Source organism: Hylobates moloch, unplaced genomic scaffold, assembly GCF_009828535.3.
Source record: "Hylobates moloch isolate HMO894 unplaced genomic scaffold, HMol_V3 SCAFFOLD_17, whole genome shotgun sequence".
In the NCBI taxonomy this organism is placed as follows: domain Eukaryota; kingdom Metazoa; phylum Chordata; class Mammalia; order Primates; family Hylobatidae; genus Hylobates; species Hylobates moloch.
The window spans coordinates 52,194,539-52,209,864 of NW_026652292.1; the positions used below are offsets into that span (position 1 = coordinate 52,194,539).

Consider the following 15,326-nt stretch of genomic DNA (forward strand, 5'->3'; position numbering starts at 1 on the left):
CATATCTAAGACTCTAAGTATAATGCTGCCAGGAAGGGCCATAAGGCCCCCAGGGCTGTGGCAAGTCTGTTCACAGCTGCATCCCCAGTGCTTACAGCAATGCTGAGTACAAAACAGGCAGGTGCTAAAGAAGGTGTGTGGAAGGCTGGCTGAATGAACAGAGCTCAATGGATATTTTTCCTTACAGTGATCTAATATCACTGCAACCTCCACCTCCCGGGTTTAAGCAATTCTCATACCGCAGCCTCCCAAGTAGCTGAGAGTACAAGCACACGCCACCACACCCTGCTAATTATTATTATTATTATTTTGTATTTTTAGTAGAGACGGGGTTTCACCAGGTTGGTCAGGCTGGTCTCAAACTCCTGACCTCAGGTGATCCACCTGCCTTGGCCTCCCAAAGTGCTGGGATTACAGGCACGAATCACCGTGCCCGGCCAAAAAGTTACTTTCTTTAAAATTAAAACTCAGTGTAAGATGAAGTTACTACAAACTCCTTTACTGAACATAGGCAGGATATAAATTTTGCACACATAAATTTATTAAATTACAGAATAAAAGCTATGGCAGTGAATTTTTTAAAGGCTTCAATTACCTCATTAGTTATGGGGCATAAAGACATTTTATAGTAACACATTTGCATATAAGATGAAATTCTACTGTAAAGGTAAATCAACTATGTTCCTAAAGATTTTTGTCCCTTTAAATTATAATTGTAAAGCTATGGAGAAAAGTGACAAAATCTGCGTTAAACAATGAATTATCTTGGCATAGAGAAATTTCAGTGTTTATTGCATTCCTACTTATATTTCTATAATATGGAACAAATGAAAAAGAAATGGCCTCTCCTCAATTAAAATTAAGCTGTTAATAAAATGAACACACTCTTATTACCTTGTAGGTGGACAATCTAGAATAAATTTACCTCTATGGTCTTAGTTCTCTTTTCCTCCTTTTTGTCTTCTTGAGGGTCTTGAGATTTCTCTTCCTTTTCTTCCTTCTTTGTTTCTTCTTCGGACCCTTTTGCCACATCTACTGACACCATGGTTTGATCCTCTTCCACCCAGTCATGAGCCCTCTTCATGGCCTGCAGAGGTCCCCAACCAAACAATCCTTTTATGGTGCAAATATGGAAACTAAGTCATTCCAACCCCAAGACTAGAATCAAGTGTCTCTAAGCCTTCAAGAATGGATCTCTGTATGTTTGGAGGATGACGGGGCAATTTTTCAACCCCCTAAAAAGATAACCTGGTTGTTGCTTTCTGGTAAATATAAAGTAGAAAAGAGGGACAGAACAGAAAGTATGGAAAGAACAATGCAGGCCTGAGGACTCTTTAAAAAGCATTTAAAAATGATACTCAGATAATAAAAATGACAGTCACACTGAAAAATCTATAGTATATTTTTCACTTTTCATGACCATCTATAAAAGAATAATAGTATTTTAAAAAATATATGTTAGAAATTGAGCCATGGGGCCGCGGCTACAGCAAATGTCCTCATCTGATATATCTCAGGAAGCTCTTCATGTTTCGTGAACCTAATAATGTATCATGCTGGGAAGGTGAAGAAGGGCTCTGTGTTTCTTGATTCATGACAGGTCTTCTATCCTCAAGGGGGAGAAGAGAAGCGCTGCTGGAAAGGTCTGGTGCTGCTCTGTGTCTAGTTTAATTTCACGTGAGTGCAGTTTACACACTCTGTGCCCTACAAAATCATGGCTAAATTAAACAATCAGAAACCTCCTCCCCTGCCTGTTATTCCCTGAATTTAGAACGAAGGGGCAGACTCACTCCAATTTTATCATTATAGTTTAAGCTGCTTGCTTAAGTAAAAGTTGTTTTGGGGCTTACACTAAACTTACTTCCCACCTTAAATCTTACACGCCAAAGTTAAAAATATCAGAGTGTTGAATGGTAAGTTAACAGCAAGAAGATCTGGGGAGAGAAAACCCAACAAAACTGGCTTCAGTGTTTCCTCTATTACAGACAAAGATTTAACCCTAAGCAAATAAGCCAGAGGAATCTCAGAGCCACCACATGCCCCCTCTGAGCGGTGGCAGGTGCTGCACGGAGATGAATGAGGCAATTTCCCACTGTGTTCAAGTCGCTGACCTGCCAGAATCAGTGACCCCTATCAGAGATAAAGAAATTACTCATCTCACCTCTTCATTCTGCCCTTTTCCTCACCCACCTAGATAAGTGAGTACCTATGCAAACCACTGCTTACTAAAAAGAAGAAAGAAAGACAGAGAGAGAGAGAGAATGGAAAAACATCACACAGTTTTAAGTAATTAATGATCATGGCCTCTAAAGAAACTTCACAGGAAGACCTTGTACTAACTTGCAAAACACACTGTGATATTGTTACAGGCACCCAGATTGTTAAAGCTGGAATGGTCTTAGACATGATGAAGCCCCTGTGCTCCAGGTGGGAGGAACTGTGGGGTTTACCTGGCTGACGTGCCTCTCTCTACCTAATTCTGGCATGTTTCTTTAGAGGGGTGGGGGGCGAAATTTGAAAAAGTCTCTTGGTGATTCTGCACCCTTTTTCCCTCCCCTAATCTGATGATAACTACTGCTCCAACATAACATTCTATTTTGCCATGAAAAGTTAAGTGACTTATTCAAGGTCACAAGGTAATTACTAGTAAAATTACAACTAAAATGCAGATCTCATGACACAATCTAGCATGTTCTCCACCACCACCACATTCCATTATGTTGCCTCCTCAAATCTTTTCATTTTTTCCTTTTTTAAAATTTGAGACAGAGTCTCACTCTGTCACCTAGGCTGGAGTGCTGTGGCACAATCAGCTCACTGCAACCTTGGCCTCCTGGGTTCAAGCGATTCTCTTGCCTCAGTCTCCCGAGTAGCTGGGATTACAGGCATGCGCCAGAACACTTGGCTAATTTTTGTATTTTAGTAGAGACGGGGTTTCACCATGTTGGACAGGCTGATCTCAAACTCCTGACCTCAGGTGATCCACCCGCCTGGGCCTCCCAAAGTGCTGGGATTACAGGCGTGAGCCACTGCGCCCAGCCCCTCCTCAAATCTTAATTACTGACCTCAAACTCCTCTCCTGGCACTACGCCATATAAGATTTGGGGGTTTTCCATTTCTGGTGCATCTCTGGAACTTTAAAACAGAGACTCTCCCCTGCACTTCTTTTTTTTAACCAGAAACTATAAATCAGACAGTGCTGACCTTATTGAGTTTGTCAGGTGTGGCCGCCACATGTAATTCAAAGAGAAGCTCTGTAAGCATGCGAGCAAATTCTTCTCCCTTTTCTTCTAAGCCTAGAAATAGAACACGACAGAAGAAGCGTGATTTATTTTTCATCCTTCAGGATGTGGCAGCTCCCCCAACATTACAGCCTGCAGCTGGGGTAGACTAAGTGAAGGTTGTAGCAGCCTGCCCGCCAGCCGCCGGGCAAAGATGAATGTCTTCCATTCATGAGCATGGCAGTGAGGCAGCAGATGCATCCGGGTGCAGGGCCGCTGAAGTCTTGCTGTTTGGCAGCTCGAGCAGGGACACCCCCCGGCCAACCCAAAGGCAACAAGAGGTCAGGGAGGGAGCTTGCTTGTCTTGTTCACAGCTATAGGTGGTCAGCAGCTATCTGCTGAAAGAAGGACTGGGATGAACAAAGGCATGACCTTTCCCAGGCCTAAGGGACCCGGGACAACATCATATTTATGACTTCGATATTGTTACGCTTAGCATTGCAACCCTAATGATACCCAGGTGCCCTTTTATGTCCACAGAACCACAGTGCTGAATAAGCCGAATTAGTCTCAACTATCTCTCTGGAGAAATTTCCCAAGGTTCCCTAGGATACCTGGCTGGTCCTACAATATTTCTTAATGATCTGTCTTCCTTTCACCCTGGAAGCTACTGAGGGACAGAGACAGTATTTCTTCTGCTCACTCTTGAATCCAGAGCATCTAACACAATACCTCACATATAATAGGTGCTAAAATGAATATTTATGGAATAATTTATTAATACATTGCCTAATATATAATGATATGATATATTTATATATATAACAGATAGTATACATATTAAAATATCATATATCATAAAATAAAAAAATTAGGATCATTGTGGGCAATAAAGAGATTGTTAAAGGTTACAATCTTATTTTTCTCTTTTAAAGTATCTGCAAGGCCATGCCATTTTTAACAGTTATGAAAGGTGCCAAAGAATGGATTCCACATGGATTTATTACCAGTTTGGGGGAGAATAAAAGCATCATTTATCTTGCCTGACTACATGATCTCAGAACTCTCTAAGAAGAAAATACTGTGGCTTATGCCAGTGGGGGAAGGCAGAGCCTTGAAGAGGGGACTAAGCCATGTGAGAAACACTGCATCCAGCCCTTGTCTGGAGATGCTATTTTGTTTTACGGACAAAATGGTTAATCTGCAGCCCATGAAGATAGCCTGGCGTAGCTTGTAGGTATTTATTCAAAACATTTGGCTGAGATCCGCTTATTTACCTGTAACTCATATATTCTCATGAGGGAAACAGATCAATAATCAAAACAGATAAGTAGTCCGGGCACGGTGGATCATGCCTGTAATCCCAGCACTCTGGGAGGCCGAGGTGGGTGGATCACAAGGTCAGGAGTTTGAGACCAGCCTGGCCAAGATGGTGAAACCCCGTCTCTACTAAAAATACAAAAATTAGCCGGGCGCGGAGGTGGGCGCCTGTAATCCCAGCTACTCGGGAGGCTGAGGCGGGAGAATCACTTGAACCTGGGAGGCAGAGGTTGCAGTGAGCTGAGATCGCACCACTGCACTCTAGCCTGGGTGACAGAGCAAGACTCTGTCTCAAAAAAACAAAACAAAACAAAACAAAACAGATAAGTAAATAACATCAATGTCAAGGGATACGTTTTATGGAGAAGTATAAACAGGGCTAGCTGGGGTTTAGGAATTTTAAATAGGAGGTGCTGTGGTCTGAATGCCCCTGTCCTCTCCAAATTAATATTTTGAAACCTAATACCAATGTGATGATAATAGGAGGTGAGGCTTTGGGGGTGTGATTAGATCGTGAAGTGGGGAGCCCCCCATGAACGGGATTAGTGCCCTGATCAAAGAGGCCCCAGGGAGCTAGCTGGTCCCTTCCACCATGTAAGGACCCAACTAGAAGGCACCATCTGAGAACCAGAGATCAGGAGCCCTCATTAGACACAGAATCTGCCAGCACTTTGAGCTTCGACTTTACAGTCTCCAAAACTGTGAGAAATAGATTTCTGTTGTTTATAAGCCACATAGTCTATGGTATTTTGATACAGCAGCCTGAAGGGACTAAGACAGGAAGGAAGCTAACTAAGAAGGTGACATTTGAGTAATGTGCTAGAGGAGGACAGCAATGAGCCAGCTACCAGATGTCAGGGGGAAGAGCCTTCCAGCAGCAGTGCAGCAAGAGTAGAGTCCAGGAGGGAGTGTGCCCGGTTCGTCCATGGGAGCAGCAAGGGTGTCAGCGTGGCTGCAGCAGAGTGAGGCGGGTGCGTGCAGGGAGGAGGCAGAGACGGCTGTTTTTGCTCATGACGAAGCCACAACAAGCAAATCATTTTAACCGAAAGAGGGAAGTGCTCTAAGGGGGCTTTTGCAGCTTATAATACAGTTCTCAGAGGGGTGTGAAGCAGGGTTCCTGGAGGAGGTGATGCCTGAACAGCGCCTTCAAGAATGAGAATGCATTAATCACACAAAGGGAGAGCTGGAGGGCTAGACAGTCTCAGAGATAGAGAGACAGTCTCAGAGACAGATAGAGATAGAGAGGGCCAGGAACAGTGGCTCATGCCTGTAATCCTAGCACTTTAGGAGGCCGACGTGGTTGGATCACTTGAGGTCAGGAGATGGAGACCAGCCTGGCCAACATGGTGAAACCCCGTCTCTACTAAAAGTACAAACATTTGCCAGGCGTGGTGGCACGTGCCCGTAATCCCAGCTGCTTGGGAGGCTGAGGCAGGAGAATCACTTGAACCTGGGACGGTGGAGGTTGAAGTGAGCTGAGATTGCACCACTGTACTCTAGCCTGGGCAAAAGAATGAGACTCTCTGGAAAAAAAAAAAAAAAAGGGAGAGAGAGAGAGAGAGAGAGAGCTAGAGAGCTAGATTGATTCCATCAGAAGCTGAGATTCTCTCTGCTGGGCAGAGGTCTTGGTCTAGTCTTCCCCAGGGAGGGACAGTGAGAGGGGCTGGGCACACCTGGGCAGCATCGACAAGGTCTCCTTCCCAAACCGCCTGCCCCTCACTCTGTATGAGGCAGTGTTGCAGAGCGCAGACAGTTCTGGGCTGGGACTTGGAAGGCATCGTTCTACCCAGCTCCTGCATCTGGTGATTCTGTGGCCTGGGGCCAGTCACAGAGCTTCCTCAGCTTCCACTGCCTCCTCTGAAAATTGAGGACAATAAAACCCACTCATCTCCTCTTTACAGCTGTTATAAGGACCAAATACTGCAACAATCGTGAAAGTGTTTTGTAAACACGAAGATTTATGTAAACAAATTATGTGCTACACTGATACAAACATAGGGAGATTAAAAGTATTTGGGAGGAATCAACACTAAATTAAGATACGAGCACTTTGTAGAGCTCCAGCTTTTAAAGGTGTACTAATTCTGTAAAACATACACCAGCAACTTTTAGAAACTATTTTGGAAAAAAAAATCATAGAGAAAAATGGAGGTTGATAAAAACAGATGATAATAAATATTGCAACAAACAACACCTATTACTACAACTCTTGGCCTATACACATGGCTGAGAAGGTCTTCACCAGAGCAATAAAAATAGAAAATGGCCTTTTAAAATCTCTTCTCAGCCATGGTAAATCACATTAACGGATCTATGGCAGTGTGATAAAATTACACTCTGCTGGAAAAACAAACATGCGAATCATTAGCTAACATTATTAAATGCAGAGGAGACCGATATTAAATTCATCTAAAAATGATAGTTTATTACATTTTCTGAGAGTACCAAATAAATTATTTAGTTGTTAGGAGGCTTTTAGGAACGTAATGCTTACAAGGAAAAAAATGGATGAAAATGCTCGGTTTTCTTCCAGAATTTTGCTCCTAGATTTCTGCTGGATTGCTCCTGGATTTCCCCCACTGCAACGATTCCTTATGACAGCTTTTGCGTAATCCCCGAACCTTTCTGGAGCTGTGACACTCGATAATTGGATTGATTTAATGACAACGTCTATTCTTTTCTCCCAGTTCTTCATTAAGTTTCTGAAGGACATTTATTTATTAAATTAAGTTAATTAACATTAAGAGTGTTTTGAAAATCTGGAGATGCCCTCTTGGGAAAATTGATATATTACAGGAGATAACAGGGTTTTGTCAATTAAGGCGAGGCAAACCTACCATTGCTAAAGCATGCTGTTCAGCACTTCAGGTTTTTCTATGTGTATATGTGAACGTGTATTTAAAGACACTGAATTTACTGAAGGTCTACACTAAGACTAGAACACATCACTTATAGCAACGTTTTCTATTTAAATTGAAATTAAGTTTCCCCTTCAAGGAATAGCACCAGTTGGGGATGCAATACTTCTTTAAGTGCATTGGCAACAATATCTCCTTGATGTTGGGGGGAATCTGGGATTCTCTTTTTGTCCTTTCTAAATGACACCCTTAATAGGACCAAGGTCTACCTCAGACATCATGACTCTTGAAGAGAAATAGCTTGATTCTTTTTGGTGATTGCCAGTGTGGGAAAGGGCCATCTATTAGTTCATCCTGGGTGCACAAGGCGAGCTACATGACCTTTGACAGCTAGTGTTTTAGTTTCTTCATTAGGAAAACAAAGACAAGGCTGTCATCCTTTGTGACTCTGGGAGGGACATACTAATGCTCAAAAACATGATTCCCAACTGTCTCCGATACGGCCTCTTTCTATGCTTCAGTATAATTGATTCTTTTATTTTGATGCAATGAGCATAAATCTCATTAAGCTGAAAGCATGTAAGGTCAGTGTGTGGAGCTAAAGAGGGAAAGGGTGTCTAAATGACAGTTTCTGAATGCTTAGAATAATTTTGCCCTGAACATCAAGGCTCAAGCATTTGAGCTCTTGTGTCAGAGCTTTGATTAAAGGAATGTAACACGTCTAGGCACAAAACACTGCCAGCGATTTAAGAATGCACGTTCTCCTTACTTTGCATGCCGGGTAATAACAATGAGCATAATAATACATGAAAGTTATACTTTATTGCACCTTTACTTTTTCCTGGCACTGTGTTAGCACTTTAAGTAATAAGCACAGCTAACATTTTCGAGCAGTTCTGTGTGCCAGGCACTGTAATATATGTTTTTAGATATATTATCTAATAAGACCCCCTACAACAGCTCTTGAACCTGATATATATATATCGTCTCCATTTTACAAGTGAAGATACTGCACTTCAGAAAGGGTATATAACTTGTTTAAGGCCATATAGCAAGAAAGTGGTGAAAATGTTTCAAATGGGACCCTTCCAAAGGTCCTAGGAGAAGCCAGACCTGTCTCTGAGGTTGTCTGACCTTTCAGCATAACCTACACAAAACAACAGTGGGGCGGTGGTTATGACATCGGTAAGAAATCTCTCTTCAAGTAGATAGCAAATGTTTTACTCCCTTCTGCTCCCAAATGGACAAACCTAAAGGAATCATTAACCATGCCCAACCCTGAGAGTAAGTTTTCCCCTCTTAAGGAAGGCTTGCTTCTCATAAAATAAGTTCTAATCTCCTTGGGGTCCAGTTATCATCTGGGTGGAAGATTATTGGGAAGTGTGGTTGCCAACCTGATGTAGCATACCCTGGTGCACTGTCAGAAAATGGTACAGCCTTTGTCAGAACTGAACTTTTTAGGTAGAGCGTAGGACACCTGCAAATATACCCAAACTCTTACACCTATAAATTAAAAGGAATAAGAAAAATATACAAAAAAATTCAGGAAAAGATTTGCCCACCATCAACATTAATCACACTAAATAACTTTCACATGCAGATAAAAATTGTAAGTGGCAGCATAGGCCGGGCACGGTGGCTCATGCCTGTAATCCCAGCACTTTGGGAGGCCAAGGCAGGCGGATCACGAGGTCAAGAGATCGAGACCATCCTGGCTAACATAGTGAAACCCCGTCTCTACTAAAAATACAAAAATTAGCTGAGCATGGTGGCAAGCGCCTGTATCCCAGCTACTCAGGAGACTGAGGCAGGAGAATCACTTGAACCTGGGAGGCGGAGGTTGCAGTGAGCTGAGATCGCACCACTGCACTCCAGCCTGGCAACAGAGCGAGACTCCATCTCAGAAAAAGAAAAAAAAAAAGTGGCAGCATAAACTCTAGTCATCAGGGCTCTGTTTAGCACATTGCAGTCTTTGTTCATCTGACCATATGCATTTGCATTTATTGTATGCCTGTGATGTGCCAGGGATTGTGCTGAACACCAGAGGAACAATAGGAGTTCCCGCCCAGTGAAAGAGAGTCTTATAAATCAGTGTGACCAGCTCCTGTAACATGAGCAGATGCACAGTGTATTTTGGAAGCTTGGAGGAGGAGCACTTGAATTAAATAATTCAAAGGGCTGTGTTCATTAACAGCGGTTTCATAAGGATTATGCCAACAGTTTGGCTTGCTATTTAACTTATTTTCTTTTACCTTGTTCTTCTTGATTTTCTTCATTCTCTACTTCTTTGGCTGCAAAGATGTCTTTAATGGAAATTAGGTCATTTTTTAAGAGTTCCAGCTTCTCTCCATCAAGTGATGCTAAAAATGACTGAACCTGAAAAAAGAAATAGGTCAGCACAACTGTCATCTTTTCTTCTCATTAATAACGTTTACATACAGCAGTCCCCAGTTTTCCCAGGACCAAAGTGATTCATGGTGTGGGAGGTTATCGCTGGGTTGAATGTTGGCTTGATGCATATTAACTGTGCAACTTTGGGCAAGTTAGATAAGCTCTCTGGGTCTCAGTTTTCTCATTTTTAAGGGGAGAATCTTTGTGGAGTAAATGAGATACAAAATGTGAAATACTTTGCACAACTGCACACAGTATGTGCTGCATAAATGGTGGTGGTAGCTTTTCTATCACAGTGGTTAAAAACGCAGTTCGACATCAACCCTGCAGTCAAATGTCAGCTCCTTACTTACTATGACCTTCGGTAACTTATTTAACCTTTTAATGTCTGAGCTTCCTTATCTGTAAAATGGAAACTAATTGCACCTACCTTATAAGGCTGTTTTGAGGGTTAAATGAAGTAATCTACTTAAAATACTTAGAGTGATGCTCAATACTTATAAATATACATGCATACGGCCGGGTGTGGTGGCTCACACCTGTAATCCCAGCACTTTGGGAGGCTGAGGCAGGCGGATCACGAGGTCAGGACATCAAGACCATCCTGGCCGACAGGGTGAAACCCCGTCTCTATTAAAAATACAAAAATTAGCTGGGTGTGGTGGGCGTGCCTGTAATCCCAGCTACTCAGGAGGCTGAAGCAGGAGAATCCCTTGAGCCAGGGAGTCGGAGTTTGCAGTGAGCCAAGATCGCGTCACTGCACTCCAGCCTGGTGACAGAGTGAGACTCCATCTCAAAAAATAAATGAATGAATAAATAAATAAACAAACATGCATCCACATATAAACATAAATAAATTCTATAGATGCACATATATACTTGCTAGATGTCGGTTATCACACTGGGTTTACAAAAATGCACAAGACACATTTTTCTTCTCCAACATCTTACAGTCTAAAGGAGTGAGGCTGTGTCAACCAAGAACAACTATGACAGGCATGAGCGGAGGGTACAGTGGAGGGAGGCACTAGGAAGCGCGCTGTCCTTCCCCCTTGGGGAACTGAGAGGGTACACACAGGGAGTACTTCACAGAGGAGGTGATGCTGGGACTGACATCATCCCTGCTCACTGTCTTTAGAGCCCCTCTTTTGAAACGATCCTCTGTATACAGTTGACAATTATTTGTACAGGCCAGGTGCGGTGGCTCACCCCTGTAATCCCAGCATTTTGGGAGGCTGAGGCGGGAGGATCACTTGAGCCCAGGAGTTTGAGGGCTCAAGCAATCAACATAGTGAGACCCTATAAAAAAAATTTTAAGAAAATTAGCCAGGCATGCTGGGGCACGCCTGTGGTCTCGGTTGCTCAAGAGGCTGAGGTAAGAGGATTGCTTGAGCCCAGGAGTTTGAGGCTGCAGTGAACCATGATTGTGCCACTGCACTCCAGCGAGATCCTGTCTCAAAAAAGAAAAAAAAAAAAAGATTTGTACAGATGGCCACTTATTCCGTGAAGATTGATTTGAATTTCCAAAATGGTAAGAGGGCACAGGGAAGGCATCTTATAAAATATTAAGTATAAGTATAAAGTAGTAAAGTTTTATTTTTTCATTCTGCAGGTCAAACTCTTGCTCTGGACAGAGAGACAGCAGTGGAGCTGCAGTCCTCTTTGGAATAGGTTTTAATATTCATTATGGTAATAGATGAGCACATCAGGATAAGTGAGAGAGGTAGAGAGGGCATCTGGAATACCAGGACACCATTTTCCTAAAAGTTGCTAAAGCACATTGCCAGGGAATAATGCAGCCAGCGCTGAGGCTCTGGGAGGAAGCTCTGCAGGAAGTCATCAGCACAAAACCCATCAGCGTGGAGTTCAGCAGGTGGAAGTAAATGTGCCCAGACTCATGGCTGCACGCCACTCCGTTCTGCCCCGACCTTCTCAGACTCTTCATTTCAGCTCGCACACTCATGTTTAGGGGTCAGGGTCCCAGATGTGCATGAACGTATTCTTAGGCTTCAGATTTATTTTCTAAACAGCAGTTTTCTAACATTAATTATAGAACAAATGTGTTTGAATACGATGCTTAGTGAAAAGGTATGCAGACCTGTGGAACATTTGTGTTTGCCCGTATCTTCTGGTGGATGGCAATCACCCGGAAGGGAGAGCACTGGGGTTTTCCTTTTGGGGTGCCCCTGGGAAGGGTTCTCTTTAGCGAAGCACTCTTTCGTCAGCATCTGTCCACTACAGCATCTCTCCTGCTTTCTCCCAGCTCACTGCATTATGCCAAGGCCATGTGCATTGAATCAATCCAATAATAAATAGGACATAATCACACACTTCTCCATAAATATTTATGGAATGCTGACTATATGCTTGGCACAGTGCTGAGTGTTGTTCAGGACACAGGGTAGAGAGGCTGTCTTATAAATCTTTTCCTTGAAAGGAGGTGTGTGCTGCCATTGTAAAGATTTTTGTTTACTCTTTCTAACTATGGAGTATAATGGTGATGAAAATGATTAGTTTTTCTGTTCTTTTTTTTTTTTTTGAGGCGGGTCTCATTCTGCTGCCCAGGCTGGAGTGTAGTGGTGCAATCTTGGCTCACTGGAACCTCTGCCTCCCGGGTTCAAAAGATTCTCCTGCCTGAGTCGCCTGAGTAGCTGGGACTATAGGTACACACCACCACTCCCTGCTAATTTTTGTATTTTTTGTAGAGACGGGGTTTCGCCATGTTGGCCAGGCTGGTCTCAAACTCCTGACCTCAAGTGATCTGCCTGCCTTGGCCTCCCACAGTGCTGGGATTACAGGCGTGAGCCATCGAGCCCAGCCGAAAATGATGAGTTTCTCTTTAACCTTTATCAAACACCACATCGCCATGCCTGTTGCCATCCTAGAATCAATCTAGGAAAATAGTAACGATAATAATTCCTTATAGTTCCATGATGGAGTCTGAGTTTCAGCTAATGGACTGCCAGCAGAGAAGATGTGCATCATGACTGTCAGCAGAGATGATGTGCATCATTTCTGGGCAAGGCTTTTAAAACGTGGGAGTGTCCTCTCTACACTCTCTCTCCTTATGCTGATGTGACTCAGAAGACAACAAGGCCTCAGAGGGCAGAGAAATCCAACACTGCCTTTAGGCTTCAACACAGGGGAGTCCCCAAGCCCAAGAAAGGGTTCCATCAGAGCCCACATCTCCATTCTAGAACACTCTCCAGGTCGCCAAAGGTTCCCTCTCACAGCCTGCATGGAACTCTTTCCTAGGCTGTACTCCTGACAGTGGGACGGTGCCACTGGCTGTGTATCCCTCAGCCCAAGGGATGGCTAAGAGGTGGCTGCTTACAGGGGGTATGGCTGGAACTTGAACTAGGGCATCCTCCCACAGCCACATAACGTTCCCTGGGGTGGGAGATAGAGCTGCAGATAGGAGGCTTGCAGGCTGAAGCAGAGTGTAGAAATTTGAGGAGTCAGGGAATTCAAATGGGAACTTGGCCTTCCAGGTCATTATACAAGTATGTTTGTCAAGGTAAGAGGATGGAATACGTTTTCTTTAACAATTTGTAAAGTTCTTTAACTTTTTAATTTTTATTTGTGACAGAGTCTCACTCTGTCGCTTAGGCTGCAGTGCAGTGGTGCGATCTCGGCTCACTACAACCTCCGCCTCCCAGGTTCAAGTGACTCTTGTGCCTCAGCTTCCCGAGTAGCTGAGATTACAGGGATGTGCCATCACAACCGGCTAATTTTTGTATTTTTAGTAGAGATGGGGTTTTGCCATGTTGGCCTGGCTGGTCTTAAACTCCCGGCCCTCAGGTGATCCACCTGCCTTGGCCTCCCAAAGTGCTGGGATTACAGGCGTGAGCCACTGTGCCCAGCCAGCTCACCTAGTTTTACATCTACCTTAGACCACAGGCAGTGCCACCATGCCTGGCTCTAATTTTTGTATTTTTAGTTGAGACAGGGTTTTGCCATATTGGTCAGGCTGGTCTCGAACTCTTGGCCTCAAGTGATCTGCCCGCCTCAGCCTCCCAAAGTGTTGGGATTACAGGTGTGAGCCACCGTGCCTCGCCCCCAAATTATTTAACTTTTAAATACTTAGTATGTGTAGGGTTGCCAGATAAAATACAGCATGCCTAGCCAAGCTTGAATTTCAGATAAACAGTGAATATTTTCTACATATAAGTGTGTGTCCCAAATATTGCATGGGACATATTTATACTGAAAAAGTATTCATTGTTCATCTAAAGTTAAAATGTAACTAGTCATCCTGTATTTTTATTCGCTACATCTGTCAACCTCAGTTTAAGCCTCCATTTGTTTTCTTGCTGGAGGCCTGTGTACCTTGGAACGGGTCTAGTGGAGCCACAAGATGGACACAGCCTGGTTCCTGAAGCTCTAAATGCAGGAATGCTGCCTGCGGACCAGGCACTCCTATCTTGGACTATTACAGGAGTGAAGAATAACTCTTACTGTTTTTGAACCATACATTTGTAGGACTGTTTATTTATTTATTATGTTTTTTGAGACAGAGTTTTGCTCCTGTTGCCCAGGCTGGAGTGCAATGGCGCGATCTCGGCTCACCACAACCTCCGCATCCCGGGTTCAAGTGTTTCTCCCGCCTCAGCCTCCCGAGTAGCTGGGATTAAAGGCATGCATCACCATGCCCGGCTAATTTTGTATATTTTTTTTTTTTTTTAGTACAGACAGAGTTTCATCATGTTGGTCAGGCTGATCTCGAACTCCCGACCTCAGGTGATCCGCCCGCCTCGGCTTCCCAAAGTGTTGGGATTACAGGCGTGAGCCACCGCACCTGGCCTGTAGGACTGTGTATTATAGTACCCAGTAACTATCATTACTAAGTCAGACAAAAATTTATTTTCCTTACTATGAATATCACAAAAATCTCCAGGCTAGGGAAAGAAAGCAGAGCTTGTGGAGGCAATGGGCAAACTGTGCCCCTCCAAAGGCCAAAACTTCTTCCTAGAAACTAAGTCCTTGGGGGCTGTTTTCCAGGGCCCTGGGGCTGTTTCACAGCTGAGAGCTGTGATGGAAGTCACCACAATGGAATCATTCTTCACCACCACGATATCTTGTAATGCTTTTTTTACAGGAGGGCCACGCTCCCCTGTGATATTTTTAATAACAACAAATGTCTATGACATAAGAACGCATATAAAAATCAACTGTCATCAACACATGTACATTATTCAGTGCTTACTTCTGTGTTAGTCATGCTGCTACTAGCTTTCCGTGGATTATCTCATTTAATTCTGTTAATAATTCTGTGAGGTAGGTTTTATTATTCCCATTTCATAGATAAGGAGATTGAGGTAAGGGGGTCCAAAATCATACAGCTTCTGCAGCTTCTACGTGGTGTTTAAATAACGTCTGACTCCAGACCTTGGTTTTTTTTTTTTTTTTTTGAGACAGTCTTGCTCTGTCGCCCAGGCTGGAGTGCAGTGGCATGATCTCAGCTTACTGAAACCTCTGCCTCCCAGGTTCAGGTGATTCTCCTGCCTTAGCCTCTTGAGTAGCTGGTATTACAGGC

At 43.5% G+C, this 15,326-nt stretch overlaps 1 protein-coding gene across 3 annotated transcripts in view; it reads right to left on the reverse strand.

Moving 5' to 3' along the window:
* The window catches only part of FAM114A1 (family with sequence similarity 114 member A1), a 73,644-nt gene that overhangs the window by 13,677 nt on the left and 44,641 nt on the right, over nt 1-15,326 (reverse strand). For all 3 annotated transcript variants that reach the window (XM_032135537.2, XM_032135538.2, XM_032135541.2), the window contains 3 exons: nt 9,652-9,775; nt 3,205-3,296; nt 926-1,087 (listed from right to left, as the gene is read on the reverse strand). In XM_032135537.2, coding sequence (XP_031991428.1) covers nt 926-1,087; nt 3,205-3,296; nt 9,652-9,775 — 378 coding nt within the window. The remainder of the gene's footprint in view (nt 1-925; nt 1,088-3,204; nt 3,297-9,651; nt 9,776-15,326) is intronic.